This window comes from Ictidomys tridecemlineatus, chromosome 6 (assembly GCF_052094955.1).
Source record: "Ictidomys tridecemlineatus isolate mIctTri1 chromosome 6, mIctTri1.hap1, whole genome shotgun sequence".
NCBI classification, from domain to species: Eukaryota; Metazoa; Chordata; class Mammalia; order Rodentia; family Sciuridae; genus Ictidomys; species Ictidomys tridecemlineatus.
The window spans coordinates 3707836-3730890 of record NC_135482.1 but is presented as its reverse complement, the minus strand read 5'-3'; the positions used below and the strand labels follow the sequence as shown (position 1 = coordinate 3730890).

The 23055-nt window shown below is 44.0% G+C and overlaps 2 protein-coding genes across 4 annotated transcripts in view; one reads left to right on the top strand and one right to left on the bottom strand.

The window, feature by feature from the left end:
- Positions 1-392: 392 nt before the first annotated feature.
- Positions 393-21251, top strand: Nup50 (nucleoporin 50). The gene is made up of 8 exons (XM_078052553.1): positions 393-740; positions 3107-3185; positions 7103-7186; positions 11309-11492; positions 12543-13193; positions 14815-14896; positions 16617-16735; positions 17587-21251. The coding sequence occupies exons 2-8, from the start codon at positions 3117-3119 to the stop codon at positions 17787-17789; spliced, it is 1392 nt and encodes a 463-aa protein (XP_077908679.1). The 5' UTR covers positions 393-740; positions 3107-3116; the 3' UTR covers positions 17790-21251.
- Kiaa0930 (KIAA0930 ortholog) overlaps positions 8287-23055 on the bottom strand; it is a 54182-nt gene continuing 39413 nt past the window's right edge. For 2 of the 3 annotated variants that reach the window (XR_013440157.1, XR_013440156.1), the window contains exons 10-12: positions 9680-9793; positions 9457-9519; positions 8287-8716 (exon numbers count right to left, since the gene is read on the bottom strand). Coding sequence is in view for 1 of the 3 variants with exons in the window: in XM_078052554.1 (XP_077908680.1) it covers positions 9723-9793 (71 nt within the window). In the remaining 2 variants the exon portion in view is untranslated. Of the gene's footprint in view, positions 9520-9679; positions 9794-23055 lie in introns of all 3 variants that reach the window. The other variant, XM_078052554.1, reaches the window with a different exon arrangement.

Here is a 23055-nt window from a genome sequence, read left to right as displayed (position 1 = left end):
CCTCCGCAGCCCTGGGGGACCTCTCCCCGCAGCCCCCCACGCCGTCACAAAGGCCCCACCTCCTCCCCGCGGGGGCGGCGGGGGCAGATCGGACACCGCCAGGCTCACCGCGACGGGGGCCCCACCATGCCCTCCAGGGCTCCTCGCCCGGCACCAGCCGGCCGAAGATTCAGCAGCGACCTCCTCGCGAACCGACCTGAACGCGAAGGCGGCCCACACGTCACTCGGGCGCGTGAGCTGCGGCCGGCCACCTCGCCGCAGCCGCCCAAGGCGTGTGCGCATGCGTGCGACGGGCGCGCTCCTCCCGGCGACCGTTTCCAACGCGCTGGACGCATGCGCCGTGCGACGCCCTACGGCCTGGGGAAGGAGGTGCTTCTGCCCCAACTCAGACGCGCTTGCGCAGTGCCCGGACGCGGGCGTTTCTCCTTTTTTTTCGAATCGGGTTTGAGGGGTAGATTCGAGTTACAAAATGGCGGCCTAGAGTGCGCTCCTCGCCGTTCCCCTGGTGGTCTCTGGCTTAGTGGATGTCTCCGCGTCTCGGTGCCGAGCTCACAGACACGCGGCCCCCGGGGGACATGGTGTTGGAGACTCCGGGCTTGCTGGCCACCACGTCCTGCGAGGCTCTCAGCGCACCGGAAGCGGCCAGCCGCCGCCTGGGCCCCGAGCGCAGCCATCGCCGCCGCGTCCCTGCTCGCCGCCGCGCCCACGAGCCAGCGAGAGCTGCGGCGGCCGCCGGAGAGGTGCGGGACCAGGTGGAGGGCGGCGGGGACGTGCGGGGCCGGCCGGGGGCGGAAGGAACAGGCGGGGCCGGGAGGTGCGGGACCGGGGCGGAGGGGACCGGCGGGGCCGGCGGCGAGGCGTTTGTGAAGCGGCGGCGCAGCTCGGGCGGGCGGCGGCCTCCCTCAGGCGCGCCCCCGCCGTGCCCCGCGCTTCCCGCCGTCGCCCGGCCTCCGAGCAGCGGCGTGGGGATGCGGGTCTTCCGCGGCGGCCCCTCCCTCGTCCTCCAGCAGGTGCCTTCCCGTCCCGGTCAGACCTCTTCTCGGAGGCGCCACTGCAGGCGTCCTCCCCGGGCCGAGGCGCCCCCTGTCACCCGGACGTCGGGGTTCGCGGAAGTCTGCCGCCGCACCCCGGCGCCCGTGTGCCCCTGGGCGCCTGGCCGTGCTCCATTGCACACAGGTGTATCAGTCCCCTCTCTGTGTCTAAAAAGGGCAGCCTTATCTGGTGACATGCTTTGGAATAACATACGAACTTGGTAAAATGGTTTTTAAAGTCCGGCGCTTATTGGAACGGTCTTTTTCTACACTGCGACTTTTAAGTTTTGGGAAAAAAAAATAGCCTCTGTTTCTAACAAAACTTTTTTCTTCAATTACACTTATGAAGCTCTTTCTTTGTTCCTGGCACTGATGTAACTAAGCTCTTTATCTCATTTAATGTTCCTAATGAACTCTTCCCTGCCCTGCAGACAAAGAAACTGAGGCAGAAAAATTAATTACTCAAGATCTCACAGCTAGAAAATGGCAAAATCAGATGCCAGCCTCTTGGGTTTTCTCATATATGAAGTGCCCGAGATCGCTAATTGAACAACAGATAGAACCTCTAGGAGCTGAACAGCTTGGGCCATTTGGAGAACTTCAGTAGGCAAAACTAACCTCCCTGCTTTCTGGTTATGCTGACTTGATAAGTGTGTTCGAAAATGAAAGCTACTACATTAATTTAGCTTGTTTTACTCTGCCAGTTATCTCTAAAGGTATAGGTGTGAGTTAGATAGATATTAAACTTACCTCCCGCCCCCCCAATACTGGGTATTGAATCCTGGGACCTACTACCACTGAAACCTACTACCAGCCCCCACCCCACCCCCCATCCCTTTTTTTCCTAATTCAAGACAGAGTCTTGCTAACTTTGACTTTGCAAGTTAAAGCAAGTTCAGGACTGGCCTGAACTTGAGATCCTCCTGCCTCAACTTTCCTCATCACTGGGATTGTACACCACCACCCTTGCACTCAGCAAAATTTTCTTACTACCTTTTTTTCCTTTTTCAACTCCACCCCTTTTGCCCCATAGTTAAATCTTTGATAACATTATCATTCCAACCTCTCACCTCTTTCGCCCTCTGGTGGCGAAGTTAATGAATAGCCGGAAGAATCCAGAGACAGTCTGAATAGTTCAGTAAGGAATTTTATCTATTCCTCTATTTGTTTTTGTTTCTGTGAAAAGATCAATAGCAGAAATTGACCAAGTGTTTTGGGGGAGGCATTAAGAAGAGAAGACTCTCAGGTGATGCTGGAAACTATATGCTAAATCTCATACTTTATATTTTAAAATCTTGGACTTTAAATCATTCATTCCATAATTACAAAAAAAGAACATACTTGTAAGAGAAATTTCAAAGACTATTAAAGATTTACTAAAGGCTGAAAGCCCTTAGTCATTAGATTTTGGAGGATTTTGGAATATCAACATCTGAATTTTGTTCTATAGCAGTAGGTGATCTATGAATTTGTGTCTTAATGACTTGGATATTTTGGGAAGCTTAATCTAGTAGGTTGTGGTATTGAGCACAAATTCAGGAAGGAATTCAAGCAAGTTTAGTCAGCCCTGGAGGGTACTAAGAATTAAATGGGAAGATTTTTTTTGGTCTATTTGGCTGGTGAATTAGTAAAGATACCAGTCTACCCCCAAACAAAGCTCTCAGTTCTAGTTTTTTGTTTTGTTTTTTTTGTTGTTGTTGTTGTTGCTTCTTAAACAGCAATAGATGTGATGTTAGGACAGGAAATAATTGCAAATCTAAAGGGATGGACACAAGCACACTCTGTGGATAGGTGATTGAATCCACTGTTGAAGTAATGCTGTCAGTTCCCCAACTCCTACCCTTTCCCCTAAGGCTATGACATTAGAAAAGTTAAGCTGATGATCTGTTTTTGAAGCACTACACATTCTCAGAATGTTGGTGCATCCATACTGAATCATCCATACTGGCATCACTGATGTTTTTGTTTCTTACTAGAGTGAATTTTTAAAATTCTTAATTTTTATAGTTCTTTGTGAAAGCCATATCTTGATCTAGAAAGTTTACATTTTTTTTTCTCTGTTTTCTGTGATTTAGATTCGAAAAAATGGCCAAAAGAATTGCCGAGAAGGAATTGACAGATAGAAACTGGGACCAAGAAGATGAAGCTGAAGAGGTAAAAAAAAAAAAAAAAAAAGTTCCCCCCAGAATGATTTCTTATTGTACCTACATTTAGTTCATTTTGGGGTTCCTCCTGAAGAATTGTGGTAGAATTAAGTCAGACATTTTAAGAACATCCCAAATGGGTGGTACTGTGGTCTCTTGTGACTTGTGTGCTTTTCCACTAGTGCCTGTTCCTAAAATATTCTTTGGAAAAGCACCTTCCCCCTGAATTTCATATACTTGGCAGCATTCTAAACCCATGATTTTGAATAAGTCATTTTAGTCATGACTGAAGAGTGACTTAAGTGATCTGGTCATGAGGTTAACTCAGTGCTGGCACTCAGGTGGGAAACGCATCACCATCTCAGGCTGCTGTCCCTGTCACTTTAGGTTTCAGAAGTTGAGGTTGTTTGCCTTACTCAAATTCTTCTTGTTCCTATTCTGATGGTAGAGCTGATACCCCCAGCAGTTGCATTATTAGTAATAGAATTCCTAGTCTGTAGTTTCTTGAGAAGCAAAATGAAAATCGTCTTCCCTGAATAAATCTCACCATGTTTCTCTTAGGAAGAATAAAATGTAATTGCATTTCTAGTGTCTCACCAGCAGTTGATACTGCTAGGCCAGTTCACTCAGGACATCTGTAGCCAAGTTTTTAGCCTTTCAAATTTATAACATAGTCTAAGTAAGGAAAAGAAAAAAGGTAAAAGAATTTTACAGGAGTGTTTCTAAGCTTATTCTTTGACTAATATCTTCCTTTCTGAATCAATCTTTTCTGTTACTTTTTTTTTTCCTTTAGAAGTAGATATACTTTACTTTTTAAAAAAAAAATTTATTTGGTTTTGGGGAACCAAAATCACAGTGTGTTAATGTTTTCACAGGACCTTTAACTCAAGGTTTTTCTGTGTATGTTTTTGGTGTGGTTTGTTTTGTTTCTGGTACTTGGTATTGAACCCATGACCTCATGTGTGCTAAGTTAGTGCTCTACCATTGAGCTACATTGCCAGCCCCTTTTTTAGAATTTTATTTTGAAACAGGGTCTTGCTAAGTTGCCTAGACTGGCCTTACACTTGTGCTCCTCCTGTCTCGGCCTCCCCAGTAGTTACTATTACAGGTGGTGACACCATGCCTGGCTGGCTTGGAATTGAGTCTTTTTCTTTTTTTCTTTGATGCTGGGGAGTGAATCCAAGGGTGCTTAACCACTGAGCCACATCCCCAGCCCTTTGTTGTATTTTATTTAGAGACAGGGTCTCACTGAGTTGCTTAGAACTTTACTAAGTTGCTGAGGCTGGTTTTGAACTCTAATCCTCCTGCCTCAGCCTCCTGAGCTGTTGAGATTACAGTTTGTGCCACTGCCCCCAGCAAAACCTTTTTTTTTTTTTTTTAAGAAGTGGACACAAGGCTGGGGTTGTGGTTCAGTGGTAGAGTGCTCGCCTAGCACATGCGAGGCACTGGGTTCAATCCTCGGCACCACATAAAAATAAATAAAAAATAAAGGTATTGTGTTCAACTACAACTAAAAAAATATTTTAAAAAAGATGGACACAATACCTTTATTTTTATTTTATTTAGGTGGTGCTAAGTGTTGGGAAAAGTATAAACGGCAGCTGTACCCCAGAGAAAAAACCCCAACATGGCACCTAAGGACTTCTTCTTCCTACCTTCTTCTTTTCTGCAGTGGCGCGAAAAGTTCCCACCCGTGTGAACTCTCCCGCTGGCGCCAATTTCAAATCTCGCTGGCAGGGAACCTTAGCCCCAATGAGAACTAATTCCTGGGCTCTGGAGCTGATATCTGGAAGAACTTGCCAATAAACGGGTGGCCTGCCATTTATCTAAGCCCTACATCTCCCCCTTAGTTCTATATAAGCACACAGCTTTTTGCAATAAAATTGGAATTCTCCCGGCGAAGTGTCTTTGCGTGGGGAATTCTTTCACTAAGGATCAAACCCAGTGCCTCACATTAAGCAAATGCTCTACCACTGAACTATGACTCCAGCCACCAGTGAATCCTTTGTTATGGATTTTTCCCCCCTCAGGTCTAAGCACAAGTACACTCAGGGCTATAGTAAAATCTAGACTACCGTATAATGATTTTCTTTGGCATTAAAATATTCAGGAATGAAAAAAGTCCCACTTGGACAGGTTCTAATGACATGAGTATGGAAGGATTGCATTAATTACATTTAATTGGGACAAGTGTATCCAAATGATCCCTTGTGTAGGTGTAAGAATGAATACCTTTAAGTTTTGTATGATCTGCAGTTATTATAAATGAGATTTCTTTACAAGAAGTATTTTGCTCTAGCCCTACAGGATAAAAGAAGAGTTGAAGTAAAGACAAAGATCATTAGCAAACTTCAGTTTGCAGACATAGGACTTTTAGCATGTTATGGAAGGGCAGAGTCAGCGTAGAGTGCTGGGAGCCTCCGTCACCTTTTGGTGGGCAAGTTGGGCAGGATTTTCTTTTTCTCTGTCCTGGAGGAAGAGCCTAGAGATGCTCTACCACTGAGCTACATCCCCAGCCCTTCACCCTATTTTGTGTGTAGGTGTGTGTGTGAGAGAGAGAGACAGAGACAGTGTCTTGCTAGTTGCCCAGGCTGGCCTTGAACCTGTGACCCTCCAGCCAAGACTCTTTTTTTTTTTTTTTTAAAGAGAGAGTGAGAGAGGAGAGAGAGAGAGAATTTTTAATATTTATTTTTTAGTTCTCGGCGGACATAACATCTTTGTATGTGGTGCTGAGGATCGAACCCGGACCACACGCATGCCAGACAAGCACGCTACCGCTTGAGCCACATCCCCAGCCCCAAGACTCTTTTCTTAAAAATTATGTGTATGTGGGCTTTGGGGTATAACTCAGTGATAGAGTGCCTGATTAGCATGCACAAGGCCCTGATTTCAGTTACCAGCACTGCAACAAAAGGGGCAGGGGTGTTATAAATAAAATTTATTTTTAAAAACTGTATTAGAGTAGATGCAGGCATCTGGGTTTCACAATGGGTTGCCCCATGAGCTATTCATGATGTTTAAGATACTTTTCTGCTTTTAAATGATAGCTTATATTTTTTAAAGAAACTTTTAATTTTTTTCTAAACTTTTGTTGAGAGCCACAGTTAAGTCGGAATGACGCCTGGCATTTTGCTAGAGGGAATGGTTGAAAGGTGACCCTGCTCCGGGAATAGGACGGATCCTGCTGCTTTGGGCGCCCACTACTTTGGAGTTCCCATTGAGTTCTCCTGGAAGAATTGGCGTGGGGAGCCCTGTGGAGGGACTGTATTTCCAGGAAGTGTGTATAGAGTGCTGGTGAGAGTTCGGGAATAAAGAGTTGCTGTTTGAACCTACAAGGCTATGTGGTGGCTCGGTTATTTTGTGCCCAGACAGACTGCAGCATTTATTAATAGTATCCAGTATATATCCAAAATATTTGAAGAATTGGCATCAAAGTTTTGATGGTCTTATCTTTTCAAAAACTGTTGTGTGTATACTCCTCTCTTTGAATTGGAATTTGAAGTTTGGATTTGTATATTGTAGAAGATAGATGGTTTACCTAGCTAGAAGTAGAATCCACAAGAAAAAAAAATTTACACACACACACTATTTTCTGTTAATTATTAATCATATTAGTCGTATAAATTAATGGGTTTCACTGTGACATTTCCCAAATGCATATAGCATGCTTTGATGGTATCCACCTGCCCTCTCTTGCCCATCCACACCTTCCCCTTTGCTTTCCCCAACCCTTCTCCTTCCCTAACACTCCATCTTCTGCTTTAGGTAGATGTAAGCCATTTCTGTTAACAAGCCCTCTCCCATAGTATTAACATTAACAGTATTTTAAAGCCATATTAGGTAAGTTTGTCTGCACTTGCTGTTTTGTTCAGCATTTTACCTCCTTTTGTCCTTAATCTTTCTGTGTTTAATTTGTATGCCGTGCAGGTGGGAACATTTTCAGTGGCCAGTGAGGAAGTCTTGAAGAATAGAGCCATAAAGAAAGCAAAGCGGAGAAATGTTGGGTCTGAAGTAAGTGCCTTCTTAGTGGCTTTGCTACTGAATACTGACTCTTTCTGAATACAGAGCTTTTCTTCCTTTGGGAACAATCACAGCAACAAATGCTTTTTTAAAAAAATGCTTACTCCTTTGTGTACCTCATGGGAGAGAGAAGAAAGTAATAAATGTCACATCCATGTCTTAAAGGAAGCTTGTCTATTTGAGGAAGTAAGATGAGTAGGGGCAAATGCAAGCCCAGTGATACCGTGAGAGTAAAAGCCAGTGTTAGCAGTTCAGAGGCTGGAGATGTGGTGTGGGTGAGGTAAGAAGGGAACTTGGAAAAGGTGTCTTCAAGTCTTCACCTACTCCTGGGACCAAATTATAGGGAGTAGTTCCTTCACTATGTGAGAAATGTGTCAGTTTTCTTTCTGGTTTAGTATATTAAGATATTTTGTTCTTGTGCTCAGCAAGATAAAAGATGAGGACTGGGGGTGTAACTCAGTGATAGGGCACTTGCCTAGGGAGGCCCTGGGTTGGATCCTTAGCAGTGCAGAAAAAGAAGAGTTGTAACTCCTGAATTGGAATCATGTGGTCAGTATTCAGCAGTCACCCCACCTTTCAGAACTCCTCCCCAGTACAGTCCTCACCCTTGACACACTCCAGACCCACAAGTGTGGTTTTGGTGATCTTGGGTATCTATTGTCAGGCAGGAGAAACAGCTTTAGACATCTTGCATGGCAGCTTTGGAATAAACCTCCTTAGCCACACATTCTGCAATTCTCAAGTTTCAATCCCAAAGGAACTGTATTCTTATATTTTTCTTTTTAAATTGTTGATAGACTTTTATTTTATTTTATTTTATTTATTTATTTATTTATATGTGATGCTAAGGATCAAACCCAGTGCCTCACACATGCCAGGTAAGTGCGCTACTGCTCAGCCTCAGCCCCAGCCCCTCCCTTTCTGTTCTCACTTTGAGAAACAATAAAATGGAATCCTTATTATAGAATAGTAGGTAGACATGGTGGCATATACGTGTAGTCCCAGCTCCTCAGAGGCAGGTAGGAGAATCACCTGAGCCCAAAAGTTTAAGGCCAGCATGGGCAACACAGCAAGACCACAAAATACAAAAATACAAAAACAAAAAAAGAAAGTTTATTATTTTTGAAGGTTTTCATCATAGGTTTTAAGTTCGAAAATGTATAAAGGAAGGAAGAAGGGGGTGGGCAGACAGAGGCTTTGGGAAGGCAATTAGTAAGAAATTTACAGCTAGAGTTAAGTAGTGAATCAGTCAGAGTGTTTCATAAATGATGGTGTGTGTTAAGGGGAAAACAGTTTTTTAAAACGTCTTTACCTAGAATATATGCACCGTGTAATTCAGGGCGGACAAATGCAATCATACAGCAAACTGATTCTCAGGTGGTTCTGTGTGGTTGCTTGTGCACATGTAGAATGTAATGATGATAAGTACCCGTTCTCTGCTCCGTGGCTGCTCTAGAGGACCTCATTTCCTGGAGCTGTAAAAGCTCTTTGACATGGAACCTTAGGTTGTCTAGGGTAGTGCTGCCAAAAAGGAGACAGGGAACAAGTCTTAGTGAAGGAAGGGATGGCATGCAGACTTCTTTAGAACGCACCTAGCAGTCAGGACTTGTATTTTGTTTGTTGTTGTTTTTAGTACCAGGGATTGGACCCAGGTGCATTTGGATTTATAATCCTGCTGTTTCGCCCTCCCAAAGTGCTGGGATTACAGGCATGCACCACTACGGCCAGTAGGACTTCTATTTTTAAAATAATTTCAGCTTGAAGATTTTTATCTTTTACAATTAACAAATGTGGTACAGCGTGAATTTTTTTAAAAATATCTTTTTTTTTTAATGTGGTACTGAGGTTTGAACTCAGTGCCTCACATGTGCAAGGCAGCCCTCTGCCACTGAGCCACAATCCCAGCCCCAGCATGATGTTTTGAAATAGTATTCATTGTGGAATGGCTAAGTTGAGTTGACTAGTTTGTATTATCACACTTTTTTTTTTTTTTTTTTGTAGTTGTAGATGGATAGCATGACTTTATTTTGTTTATTGTTTTATGTGGTGCTAAGGCTCGAACCCAGTGCCTCACACATGCTAGGCAAGCACTCTGCCACTGAGCTACAGCCCCAGCCCTTATTTATTTTTTAAAATTTGGTAAGAACACTTAAAGCTCAGCACATTAACTCTACTAAGCATATGTCTTGAGTTTAGTTGTTATTATTTTAATTCCAGGGTTTTGTTTTGTTTTTCTTTTCCTGGTCTGATTTCATTATTACCTTAAGACTGGTGACTGGTTGGCAGTTGTGGTATGGAGCTGAGTGATGCTGGTAGTTCTCTCACTGAGAAGATGCAAGGAAAGATGGAATAACTTAATAAGAATGAGACAGTTCAGTTTGCAAATGTGGCATTTGAAAATCCTGTGAAATTCTCTCTGAGACACTGGAAAGAGAATAGGAATTAGGGCGGATGAGAGGTGGATGGGGTGCTGGGAGTTCTTACCACACAGATGGCGGAGACACCACCAGAGTAGACGAAGAGGCAGTCAGAAGGAGCCCATAGTGAGGAGTGGGCAGCAGCAGGTCAGCAGAAGGAGAATCCCCGGGAGCCCTGGAACTGGGAAAGGACAGAAACATACGTGGATAATTGAAATCCAAATTTAATTTGGGTTATAACTTTTAGCCTCTAGTTTTCATGAAACTTAGATATTTGAAAAATAATGTCATATCATTTGCTATAAGCACAAATGTGGCTTTTCCCAAATAGTGGATTTGCCTATTGAACAGATCTTAGCACTAGAGATCCATGGATAATAAAATAATCCAGAATATCTCTGCCTTGTGGAATTTAACTTCTAAATTAAGTTTAAGGGTCTATATTTTTTCCTCCATATGAATCCTAAAGAAAAATCAGGGAGATTGGGGAATATCATAATGTTTCAGGGCCCAAGGAGCCAAATTGAGTACATCCCATTCAGTTTTTTTTTCTCACTCTTCTGAAAGTCTGTCTTAATGTAACTCTCCTTTTTTTTTAATAGTGGTTTTTGTTAGTTTGGGGGTTATTTTAGAGTAATTTACTATTGCTAAATTACAGTAACTTCTAAAATAGCTGTAAACATCTTGTAACTTTAAATCTAGTGTGTTTCAGTGGTCAGTAAACATCTGGAATTTTGTAGAGTTGATTGAAACTTGTGTTTTTAGAAATACATGCAGTAGTATTTAGGCTCACTGGCCCTAGACAGTGAAGAGGTCTGGTTGAGGTGATTTTTTGATGAGATGGTGGTTGATACATTTATGTTTGTACTCTTTGGGAGAGAAGCAGATTGTTCCCTATGGTGTCACCACTATTTTAAATGGATGAAAGATTTATAAAAAAAAATTATAGCCAGTTTAGCAAAACACTGTAAACTGAGAAACTGTTCTCCAGAAGTCCCCCAGGGACAGAAAGCAGCTTTAGAATTTCCTAATGAATGCCAAACATTTCCAGAGCCTCTATGGTTGGAGATATGAGCAAGCTAGCACAAGGGGAGAGGCTGCTAGAAAGGTCTTGTCAAAGACGTCAAACTAAAGAAAGCAGCAAGAAAAATGCCCTGGATTGCTCAATTACTGGAAAATCTCTATTTGAAATATGATCATTTTCTGAAGCTTTCTAGGCTGAGAACAACTGGAAAACAACAAAAGTTCGGAGGAAATGAGATAAGTGGTAAAATACCTTTAGTTAACCTAATGGGATGTTTCTAAAACTTCCTTAGGTAAGTTGCCTTTGGAAGGTACATGAAGGATCTTTCCTTCAGATTCAGTTGTATTGGGTGTGTGTTCAGTTACCATTCTGAAGCTGGATGGGAGATACGTGGATTTACTGCATTGATCTTTTACGTCTACGTATGCACAAGACATTTTTAAAAATATAACTGATTGTAAATGGTGCCTGCCTGAAGGTGCCAGCTTTGGATCGCCAGGCCTTCAAATGCAGTCTTTCCATGCAGCGCTGGTTGCGCCACCAGTTTTTCGTGCAGTGCGGATTACCTGTGGAAGCTGGGTGCTCAGCAGTCAAGAGGATATTGTCACTTCCTTGCTTATTTGCAGATAGGAAAGGCCCTTTCCTAACATGTGTTCTCTGCTCATATTGCAGTCTGACAGTGGAGGAGCCTTCAAAGGTTTTAAAGGCTTGGTTGTGCCTTCTGGAGGTGGAGGGTTTTCTGGATTTGGTAGTGGCCCTGGAGGGAAGCCTCTGGAAGGACTGTCTAATGGAAACAGCACTAGTGCCCCTCCCTTCACTGGTGCAAGGGCAGCAGCAGAGCCTAAGGCAACCTTTGGTAAGTAGCCCTCCTCCTCAGCCACCTCATATGAATGGAATCTAGGAGAAATAACTTTGTAAAGAAGTTTCTCTTGTACAAACCCTCAGTCCTCAGTCTGTAAGCAGAAACAACAATAATGTCAGGGATGGAACTTCGGGGAGATATTGGCTATGTATACAGTAGGCAGATAGGCAAAGCACAAGTTTTCAAGCCAGAACAGATCTGGATTCTGAGCTCAGTTCTGCCAGTTATGAACTATATGACCTTGGCAAAGTTCCTTAACCTCTGACCTTCAGAATTGACCTAAGAGAGCTGAGGTTGTAGATCAGTGGTCGAGCACTTGCTTAGCATGGCTGAGGCACCCTGGATTCCATCCCCAACGCAGCAAAATAAAAAAAATGAGGTGAAAAGGAAAAATGCTTCATAGACCCTTTATGAAGGTTTGCTGCTTGTCCATTAATTCATTATGGACATGTGTACCAAGGGATCTGTGTGCTTCTTACCACGATGGTCACTAGGAATTCCCATGACGCTGTCCCTGGTCACAGAGCCCTCCCAGGCCATGTTTGAACAAAATGTGTTGATAACCTGATCCTGTTTTAACTCTTGGGATTTACACAGAGAGCAGGATCATGGGATAATTCTGACTGGTTGGGTTTTATTTAGCTAATTATTCTGAAAGTTTATACTGATTGATTTTTATACTATGTACTTTCTGTTACAGTTCGAACTACTTTAGTATATGTTTTTGCCAGCAACTTTGGGAATTAAAATCTTTTACTAACAATATTTCTGCCAGTTCTGTTTGAAATGAACATTGTTTTAAAGGAAAAATTTTTACTTTAAAAATATAGAGACTTAATGTTAGTCATACAGTGAATACTGCTCTTTGCCATAACCAGCCTTGATATCCAGATCCTAAATATTCCCTCTTGAACACGCACTTGTAGTGCTGCAACAAAACAGGGTATAGTTAAAGCAGAACAAGACAGAAGAGTGGTGTAAAAATCCAGATGGCTTCATCAAATTAGTTTTAAAATAAATTGTTCAAACTTTAATTTCCTATAGGTTCTTTTGCTGCAAATGGCCCAACTGCCTTGGTGGATAAAAAGATTTCAGATCCCAAAACTAACGGCAGCAGTCCGCAGCCCTCGTCCTCCAGCCTTGCTTCTAGCACAGCCTGTGCAGGGAGCACCTACCACAAACAGCTGGCGGCCTTGAACTGCTCTGTTCGGGACTGGATAGTGAAGCACGTGAACACAAACCTACTGTGTGACCTGACACCCATCTTTAAGGACTATGAGAAGTACCTGGCCACTATTGAGCAACAGCATGACAATAGTGGCAGTGGAAACTCTGAAAGCGGAATGAGCCAGATGTCAGTTGACACACAGACCCCTTCCCTGTTTGGTTCAGCAAAACTATCACAAGAGTCAACATTTTTGTTTCATGGCAACAAAACTGAGGACACATCTGAGAAGAAAATGGAGGTTGTGTCTGAAAAGAAGACCGACATAGCACCAGAAGCAGCAAGTGTCTCGTTTAATTTCGGCAAGAAAATTGATAGCTCTGTTTTGGGCTCACTGAGCTCTGGTCCCTCAGCTGGATTTTCATTTTCACCTGGAAACTCCAGTTTATTTAGTAAAGATATTACCCAGAGTAAACCAGTTTCTTCACCATTGGAGGGTCAAGCAGAAGGTGGCAGTAATGAATGCAAAGGTAAATTTTAAAATTATCATTGTAAGTTTTATATTTGTAAATTTTGTGTTTAGTGGGAAAAGCATATTTTTTCCCCGGTTCCAGGTGGATCTCACATTGTGACTCCATTGCATCCTGCTTGTGTTGTCCTGGATAAAGTTTATTAGTCCTTAACTTGTAAAATGACCTAGGACCTATTTTGTAGGGTTGTTGGAAGGATTATAAAATGGGACTCGGAGGTAGTTCAGTGGTATAGTGCTTCTTTGGCGTGCATGAGGCCCTGGATTTCATCCCCAGCAACCCCCACCCCCAAAAAAATATATACACACACATAAAGAACATGTGTAGCCAGGCATATGGTGGTGCAGGCTTGTAATTCCAGCAGCTCTGGAGTCTGGAGCAGGAGGATCCCAAGTCCAAAACCAGCCTCAGCAACTTATTGAGGCCTTGAGCAACTTTGTCATATCCTCTCAAAATAACAAAATAAAAAACAGGCTGGAAGTGGCTCAGTGGCAAAGTGCCTGATTCAATCCCTTGTTAACCCCCACGCTGGTTCCCCCAAAATAAAGGATAAGAAAAAGGAGAGCAAGAGCAGAGGGAGTGGAGAGGACCAGGCTCTGGCTGCTGCTGGTCTGTGGCTATTGGTGCAACAGGACCAGAACTGATCAGCTTGAAATTCAGCTTCCTGAAGGTCAGTGGTGGGTTCTGAGTGACAGTTCTGTCTGTAGCACCAATGCCACAGACCAGGCAGCAGCCAGAGCCTTGGTCCTTCCACTCCCTCTGCTCTTGGCTCTCTTTTTCTTTCCTTTTTTTGGGGGGGTGGGGGTTAACCAAGGATTGAATTCAGGCACTTAGCCACTGAGCCACACTCCCAGTCCTGTTTTGTAGTTTATTTAGAGACAGGGTCTCACTGAGTTGCTTAGTAGTGCCTCATTTTCACTGAGGCTGGCTTTGAACTCTGATTTCCTGCCTCAGCCTCCCGAGCTTTTTTATTGGTACTTTATAGTTGTACACATTGGTGGGATTTGTTGTTACATATTTGTACATTTACACAATGCAGAGTTGCTTTTTGATTTAGCATGTTTTCTTGCAGCTGCCTTTCTCTTCCAGAGAACCCTTCCCACTTAAACAGAGTCTTAGAGGTTGAGTACTGCCGTGACTGAAAGTGCCTTCTGGCCCAGTTAGCCAGGGAGCTAGCTGTAGGAGCAGAGCATGAGCCCTGTGGCCATTCAGACAAAGCCGAACTTACTTACACTTGGCTTTGGAGCAATTTCTCTGACAAACTTCCTCTATAAAAAGCTTTACTTTTCCTATCATTGGCATTGCTGACACTGCTATTTCTCGGCATGCTGTGGATCCAGTCACAAGAGCGTTTGGAGATGAAGGCATTAGAGTATTCTCTGAGATTTTAGTTCTCCAGCAGATAACCTGAATATAAATAAAAACTATTATTTTTTACACAATAATTAAAATTCAGCAGTGGCCTCCCCCCCTCCAAAAACAAAATGAAGAATGGTGTGTGTTTAGTCTTTATATTGGCCTGCATGGGATATCCAGGGTTGGGACTTAAATGGTCAGTAGCAAGCTCCCGCTGTTTTTCCAGTCCTGGGTTGAGCTTGACTGAGTTGTCGTTTTTTGTAAGGTGAAGACGAAGAGGAGAGTGATGAGCCTCCCAAGGTGGTGGTCACTGAAGTGAAGGAAGAAGACGCTTTCTACTCCACCAAGTACGACATGACCCTGGGAGCTGGCTTGGGAGTCCCGGGGCTGTGGGTCAGCTTGTCCTCATCAAGGCCTGAGCTCACCCTAGGCATCTCTGAACTGGAACGGGGAGAACCCTTGGCCTGCTATTTTAAACAGGCCAGGTCTGGAGATTTCCTGCTGAGCACATCTGTCCATGCTTTAGAGACAGACTTCTTCCCCTGCCCCTTTTCTTCCTTCTCTCCCTTCTCCTTTCATCGTGAAGAAAGTTGGTTTGGTTTTGCTTCTGCTCCTTATCTGGAAGCGTCCCTGACCCCTTCCTGGAGACCTGGTCTTTCTGGATTTTCTTACAGACAAGAGTTGGGCACAGTGACCCGCCACCCCTTCTGTTAAGGGTTGTGAGAACTTTGGCCTCCTCTGGTAACGAGGCTATTACTTTGGGTTGGGGAGGGGAGGATTGCTTTGTTTTTAAATGAGCTGCCTCTTTCAGCTGAAGGGAAATTCAAATTTTTCTTCCTCTTGATTAAATGAGAATATTGCTTACAGAGATATTTCCTAAAAGATATTTGTACCATTTCATTTATAATGTACAGTTTTTAATAAGAAAAAATTAATAATGAATCCGTAGTTTTCCATTTAACAAATCATCATATCCTCTGAGATTCTTAAGTGTTATTTTCAAGAATTTTTGAGGGACCAACAATTACCTTTGCTTATTTTTAGGATTTTTTTTGACAGGGGCAGGTTGGGTACTGGAGATTGAGTTCAGAGGCACTTGACCACTGAGCCACACCCCCAGCCCTATTTTCTATTCTTTTTAAAGACAGGATCTCACTGAGTTGTAACAAGCACCTCGTGTTTGCTGAGGCTGCTTTGTACTTGTGATCTTCCTGCCTCAGCCTCCTGAGCCACTGGGATTATAGACATGCACCACTGTGCCCGGTGTTGCTGAGGCTGGCTATGAACTTGTGAGCCTTCTGCCTCAGTCTCCCTAGCTGCTGGGATTATAGGTGTGGGCCACCCAGCTTATTTTTAGTTTTAATTGCAAGAGTGACCCTGACTTTTTTTTTAAAGATTTTTTTCTAAGAATAAATCGAATGAGCGGACAGTGGTTTTGTTGTATTAATAACCAAATGTCATGGGAGGCTAGGATGAAATATCATTACTCCATTGTTGAGCCTATTTGAGATTTACCTCAGCATCTTGGGAGATAAAATTGAAGGAGCCTGAAAGAAAATTTTAAAAATAAGAGATAAAGGAAAAGATAGGGTGGGGGCGATGAAGGACAGATTGTTTGTCCTGTTTCTGGTACTTAAAAGACCAGATCAGCTCTTGAGCTCAGAGCTAGAGGTGCAGATCAAGGAGCCATGGGGTGTCTAAGTATGATTTTGACTGACTTGAGAAAAGATGGTTTTAGCAAGAGTTATTAAAATTTTTATGGCGGTCTAGGGGTGTGGCTCAGTGGTACAGTGCCTGCTGCCATATACACGGCCCTAGGTTCAGTCCCCAGCATTTGAAAAAACAGAAATTTTAGGGGATCCACTATTCAATTGGAAAAAATGGGGAGGGATTCTAGAATGTCTAAGTAGATTTTCTTTTTCTGACTTTTATCCAGACCTAGTTGATCTGGATCAATAAAATTATTCTCTGCTTTCATTTAATATAGATTTTTCCACAACAGTGATTTTAGAAAAAACTGTGACTTGTCACTGAACACCTGACTATACCTGTTATCTTTTTCCATAGGTGTAAACTATTTTACAAGAAAGACAATGAATTTAAAGAGAAGGGTGTGGGGACCCTGCACTTAAAGCCTACAGCAAGTCAGAAGACACAGCTCTTAGTACGGGCCGATACCAATTTAGGTGAGGATTTTTTTTCAGCCTTGTTCCTCCCTGATTTTAGTCCTTGAGATTTTGGGGTTTATTGATGTGTTTTTAGAATGGGAGAAGAGATCATTCAGGCCAAATCATGCTGTATTTATTCATTAAAGACTTAGTTTTGAATAATAGGGAAACAGTGCGTAAGGAAATGTAGACATGTTTCAAACTAACGAGAAAGGAAATCATTTCGTTTGCTTTGTTAGAAGTGTGACTGAGGCTAGAGAGAAGCTGGGCAGTTCAGGAAACGGGCCATCCCGAGGAGGCCTTGTGTAGATGAAAGCATCAGAGCCCACTGCTGCCCACGCTGTCCACCCGCCTCCGTTTTTCCCTGGAAACTGCTGGAAGGAGAGCAGTGCTCAGCAGATGGGAGCCGCAGGGCCTGAGATGAATGGCGGGATCGCTAGACCTGTGGCTACAAGCCCGTGTCACAGAGAGAAACTTCTAGGAAGTGTTTTTTCCTTCCCAGGGCTTGAGTAATTTATAATAACGACACCATAATGTCACCATTGCCCAGTAAGTTGTGCTGGTCTCTGACAGAGATGATGTTCTTGTTTGTGGGTTGTACCAGCTCGTTCTTCCTCCAGTCCTCTCAGCTGAGCCAGCTGGGTGTGCGAGTGGGAGCATTGGGCAGGGCCACCAGAGACCTCCCGGCACTCTGTCCAGGTCAGTGCTAGTACCTGTGAGGGAGCCAGTGCGCATTCTTAATGGCTCCCAGTTTGGGATCCATTGAGTGTGAGCTGCTTCAGGGTTTCGTGCTCATCGGGCTGTGGACTCCTTCCGAGGAGCTCTAGTTGATATGATTTTGATGTATATTTTCCTTTGTTTTAATGCAGGCAACATACTATTGAATGTTTTGATTCCACCCAATATGCCATGTAGCCGAACAGGGAAAAACAATGTACTCATTGTCTGCATTCCAAACCCACCACTTGATGAGAAGAGTGCCACCGTCCCTGCCACCATGTTGATTCGGGTGAAAACTAGTGAGGATGCAGACGAGTTGCACAGGATTTTACTGGAGAAAAAGGGCGCCTGAAGGTGAAGTCGGAGGAGGCATTGCCAAGTTGCTGCTCCCCCACCTCCCTTTAAACTTAGTTTTTCTTTTCTTTGACCTTCTAAGGACTTCTAGATAACTTAAAACTGTTGTGGGGAAGATTAAGGCCAATAAAACCTTTCAATGTTTTATTTCAATGTCAAGGAACTGTATTCTCCCTTCTTCCAAGACTGACAACTGTGCAAAATACATTCGAATGAAATTTTTTGGAAGTTTTTTAAATGTTCATTTGTTTATTAAACTAACTGTTAGTGATTTCTTAATGGACTGCAGTCAGGGTTTGGATCAGCTTTCCCAAAGGCTTTTCTGATCCATGGGGTTTCAGGTCGCTACCAGCACTGGCAAGGCTTCCTGACGGCGGATGCGGCATCCAGGAAGAAACCTGCTGGTGTGGTTCTTACGCGTGGGCGCAACGGATGTGTGAGACCAGCACTCTACCAAATGAACCAGCCGCCATGCTGTGACCGACGTTGTCTTCTGCTCTGTTGTATGTTCCGTTTTCAAACTGCAGGGTGGGCACTCACCGTTCACTGTGGGTGTGCGTCGTCAACTTATGATTTGCAGACATTGGCCTTTAACCCTGTGGGCTGCTTTACTGTAATTCAGGAACTGCATTTTCATTTTAAAAGGAAGCAAGTTGCTTGAGAAGGAGTTCTTGGGTTTTGCATACCTGGTTTTGTAGTTTTTATTCATGAGGTGCTATTATTTGTTTATTCCCCAAAGAAAATTAAGATAGAAGGGGATTATTGCCAGGAATGGGGTTTAAAAGCACAAATTTGGTAGCTTATCATTTCTAGAAATGACCATGGACATCAAACCCTTGAGAAGAGAAGTGAAGTCAGACTGCACTGGAAAAGAAAAATGTGTTCATAGTCACTTGTACCCTAAATGAACCCCATAGATCTAAAAAATTTACGTAGGAGGAGTTTGAATTCACTAGGAAACATGAACTTAAGGTAGTGGAGAAGGAAACTGTGTATGAAGTTTGCCTTTAACTTTAGACAGTGGTATATTTATACACCTATTATCTGAAGTAACTTTTTTTTTTTTTAAGAATAAAATACTCAGTGTGTCCATTTGGAGCCATGGTTGTGCTTCTCCAGAGCTGTCAGGTAGCACTAGCTTGCTTTGAAGACTGGGCACGTGAATTACACGCAAGATTTAACGTCTAAATTCCTTGTGAATTAAAAATGAAAGTGCTGGTGCCAGCTGGTGCTGTCTCAGGGCTCAGGGTCACTGCCCACTTGAAAATCCTCATCTTCAGTATGTAATGTGCCTGACTTAGGAAATAGGAATCAGAATACTTGTGGGTGGTCTGGGTGCTTTTAGAAACTGCAGTCTTCGGGTGTGGTGCGTGGAGCGCTCTGCATGGGTAGCTCTGGAGCCCTTGAGGTGAGGAGATGGTGAGATTTTGTGTTGCCTGTGACTGAGCAGTTTCTGATTTCAGTGGGAGAATTTGGCCTAGAGTGTGGCTCTGAATAAATACGTGCAGAGAGGTGTGCTGGTTGTGCTGTTAGGGATGTGGCTCAACTTTTACTCTGTTGTTGTGAGGCCTGGGAGGGGCGGCAGCATGAAAGCTTGTGTCACCTTCTAACCACCTAGGTTTGCATTTACCTTTAGAATTGAGAATGCTCAAGAGTTTTCATTAAAGATGATTTATGGTAAGCAAGTGGTTGATACTGTTAAAATGACACTGGCCCTGCCCTATTCATATTAACTTTCTGAAAAATGAAGGGTAATAGGGGGACAAATTTCAGGATGTGACTGCTCAGCCTCACCTGCTGCCTTGGCACCATCCCACATACTCACTCTCAGGCCGCAGAGGAGCATAGCAGTATCCTGGGGCGTGGGGGGCGTATGTGGCCTTTGTCTGCATGTGTCATAGGTGTTTACAAAAGCAGCATGAAAGCTTGTGTCACCTTCTAACCACCTTCCCTGACGCCAGGTTTGTTTTTAAATTAGTGGATGTGTGTGGCTTTCTTTGTCCTAACATTCCCAGCAAATTTTTGCTGCTAAGACTATCACTATTAAATAAGTGAGAATTACAGGGGAAAATGATGCTTCAACTCAAAATGTGATATTTTCTTGAAAATTTTTATGCTTTAGGATCTTGTTGGACCCACTTAGTGTATTCATATAAATGAACCTGAGTATGAGTGTATTTTATGATAAAATCCAACACCTTATATATTGCTTGGGGTTAGGGGCCCCTGGAGGGCTTACCCAGTTTTTCTCTACTGTGTTAATAACTAATTCTAGCCTGTGGGTTATTTTAGTCTGTTAGAAGTTAGACTTTGGAATGTTCAATATGGACTGAAAATTTCCATCTTTAGTTTGAAAATCCATAACTTGTATCTCGTGTACGAGACCTGAAGCAGGGCTCGTGTGTGCACGCACTGGGCATACGGCATTTTTAATTCTTAGTCAGATTTCATCTTGATCTCATTCTGGAAGTGGGAGCTCTAGGGAAACCTGGCTTGTTCTGCAGCAAAACCTGTAGAGGGCGCAGCCTGTCAGCGTCTTCTCTCCCCATCCTGCGCTGAGAGTGGCCATCATGTAAGGACTAAGGACTCTCCACTTGATGCGGACAGCACTCTAAGGGAGATGCAAAACTTCTTAGCAATCAAATGGATAAACTGTTTGCTTCTTACTTTGTGCTAAGTATCCCGTGGCCTTTTTTTCCCCCAAAACTGATGGGTCCTTGCCATTCCCAGGAGGCAGAAGGCTGAGTGTTATGCCGCCCGCCTTACTAGAATCACACTGGAAACGTTGGTTTTAAAAGAACTTTAGTGTTTTACGTGGGAGGCCAAGTCTGACTGTGGACTGATTTTCTTGAAGAGAATTATGTTTTACAGTTTCAATTCTAAATCATATTCTATGCTGCATGCCAAAAAAAGTAATAATGATGCCTGTTCTTGGAGAGAAAATATTCCACCTTAGCACTAGAACTCAGAACAGGTGTTCACAGAGAGCCTTTCAGTGTGCTGTCGGGTCGAGGTCTGCTGTCCTTGGTGTCTCTGTGGAGTCGCAGTGCAGGTGTGATGGGTTAGAGGGCTCTGCGGACTCTGGTGTCCTCGCACCCGGGTCTTCTCATCCTGGAAACACGGCTTGTCCTATAGCCCGTAGAGGGCAGCAGCCTGTCGAGACTGGCCTTTGGTTCTTCCAACCGTGCACTGAGCACAGGCTCTGTGTGTTCCTAGCCAGAGGCCACCATGGTGAGGACTAAGGACTCTCCATTTGATGCGGACACCACTCTAAGGGAGATGTAGAACTTCTTAGCAATCAAATGGATAAACTGTTGTTTTTACTTTAAATAGGAAATTGTTTTCTAAAAGACTAAAATACTTGAATTGTTAAACATAATCTCAGTTTGTATTAGTTTTGAATGATCCCGTTGAGGGAGTGTTAATCCATGAAATGTGAATAAATGGGAAGTAAACAAAAGCCACTGCGTTTGACACTGTATGTTGCTCTCTGGTACACTTGGCCTGGATACTACCCAGGTAGAATGGAAGGGAGAGAACGAGGAGCTGCAGGAGCCTCCCAGACAGCATGACCAGGGACGTGTGCTTAATCTAGAGACCTGTGTATGTATCAGACTCCTGTGGGTGGGACGAGGCCACCCAAAGTTGCTCAGGCCTTGGGCTATGTCAGATTGCTTTAAAAACAGAGTGGGAGTAGGCCCTTGACTGGCTGGCACACAGGTGTGATGCCGTGGTCACAGCTTCTCCTGGTCCTCCTCAATGAAAAGGAAACCTGGGCCGGGGCGTTGCCCAGGGCAGGGCGCTTGCCTATCACGCAGAAGGCCCTGGGCTCAGTCCCCAGCACTGCAGAAACAAAAAGGATCAAGGAAAACATTGCGAATTTATGTCACTTAAAATACAGGGTGATTTAGAAAACTACAAGATTAAATTCCATAATCAGCAGTACTCTGGAATTGTGTTTGTACTCTTGAAGTCTCCTAAGTAATTAAGTATTTATTTGATTTGGAAGGTGTTTCCTTGTTTGAAAAATATATATTGAAGAGAGTTGATCTATCAGGGTGTTTTTCCTGAACTCCTGACGTCTGGAGGGAGCGACTGAGTGGCACCAAAGGTGCTGGCTGAAGAGCGGGTTGTGCTCAGCTCCCCAGCCCTGCCAGGAGGTGCTCAGCGGCCTGGCCTGCCCACCACAGGGTTTCCAGGTGTGGCCCTGGGCCCGCCCGAAGCATCTGGGAGCTTGCTGGAAATGGAGACCCTTGGACCCCAGCCTAGACTTACAGAACCAGAATCTTGGGCGAGGCCCGCCCAATCATCACCTAAATTGGGTGTAATTTACAATAAAATCCACACTTTTTAAAGTATTCCATGTGGCTTTTAGTTCATTCAGAGTGGCACAACCACTGTCACTACTTTTAAAGTATTGTCATAATCAGCCATTAGGTTTGAACAGCTGAACCAATGTGAAGTCCAGCTTGAGGACCACACGCACACATACTCCCTCCCTGAGACTCCTGCTCAGACACGAGGGACCACGCAGTGCCTCTTGGCACGCTCTGGAGGAACCAGCAGTAATCATCAGGGCCAGGAGTTACTGGTACCCGGCCTTCTCTGGCCTGCATCACTGTGTCCTGGGAGGCAAGTGGTAGGCCACATTCCCTTTGAGGAGACCCTTGCCCTGTCTTTAGATGACCAGCCTAGGTACTGTGGTGTGTCCTGGTGTGGATCCCTGCGGCTCCCTGCAGCCTGCCCTTGAACCTATGTGCATGCCCATTAAATGACTAAACTGGTTTCTGGAATTACCTAAAGTCTTTTGAGCAAAGTTGTTTATTCAAAATATAATCAAAATTATCTCAAGCTGAGCAACCTAATTGTTTTATTAAGTCACATTCCAAGATGAAAGACCCTTCATCTACATAAGAGAAAAGAAAAATCTTATTACGCATCACTCACGCAGAGGCTGAGGCAGGAGGAAAGACAACTTGGCCCTTTCTTTAATCATCCCCTACAAACAGGCACCTCCCTGGTCCTCCAGATTTTCCAGCTGTTTGTCATTTTAACACCAAGCTCAAGAGCACAGCCTGTCTGTACAGCTACTCCCACAGACATTCCTGAGCCGAGCGCTGGGTGGCCCAGTTTTCATTTCTCCCTTCCCAGTACCAGGTTCCCTTTCCAGGGAGCATTTTCTGCTAGGTGCGGGTGTGGCCTCAGCTCAGACTACCAGTCGGAAGGCCAGACCCGAATATCGGCCTTCAAGAGCAGGCCAGGTG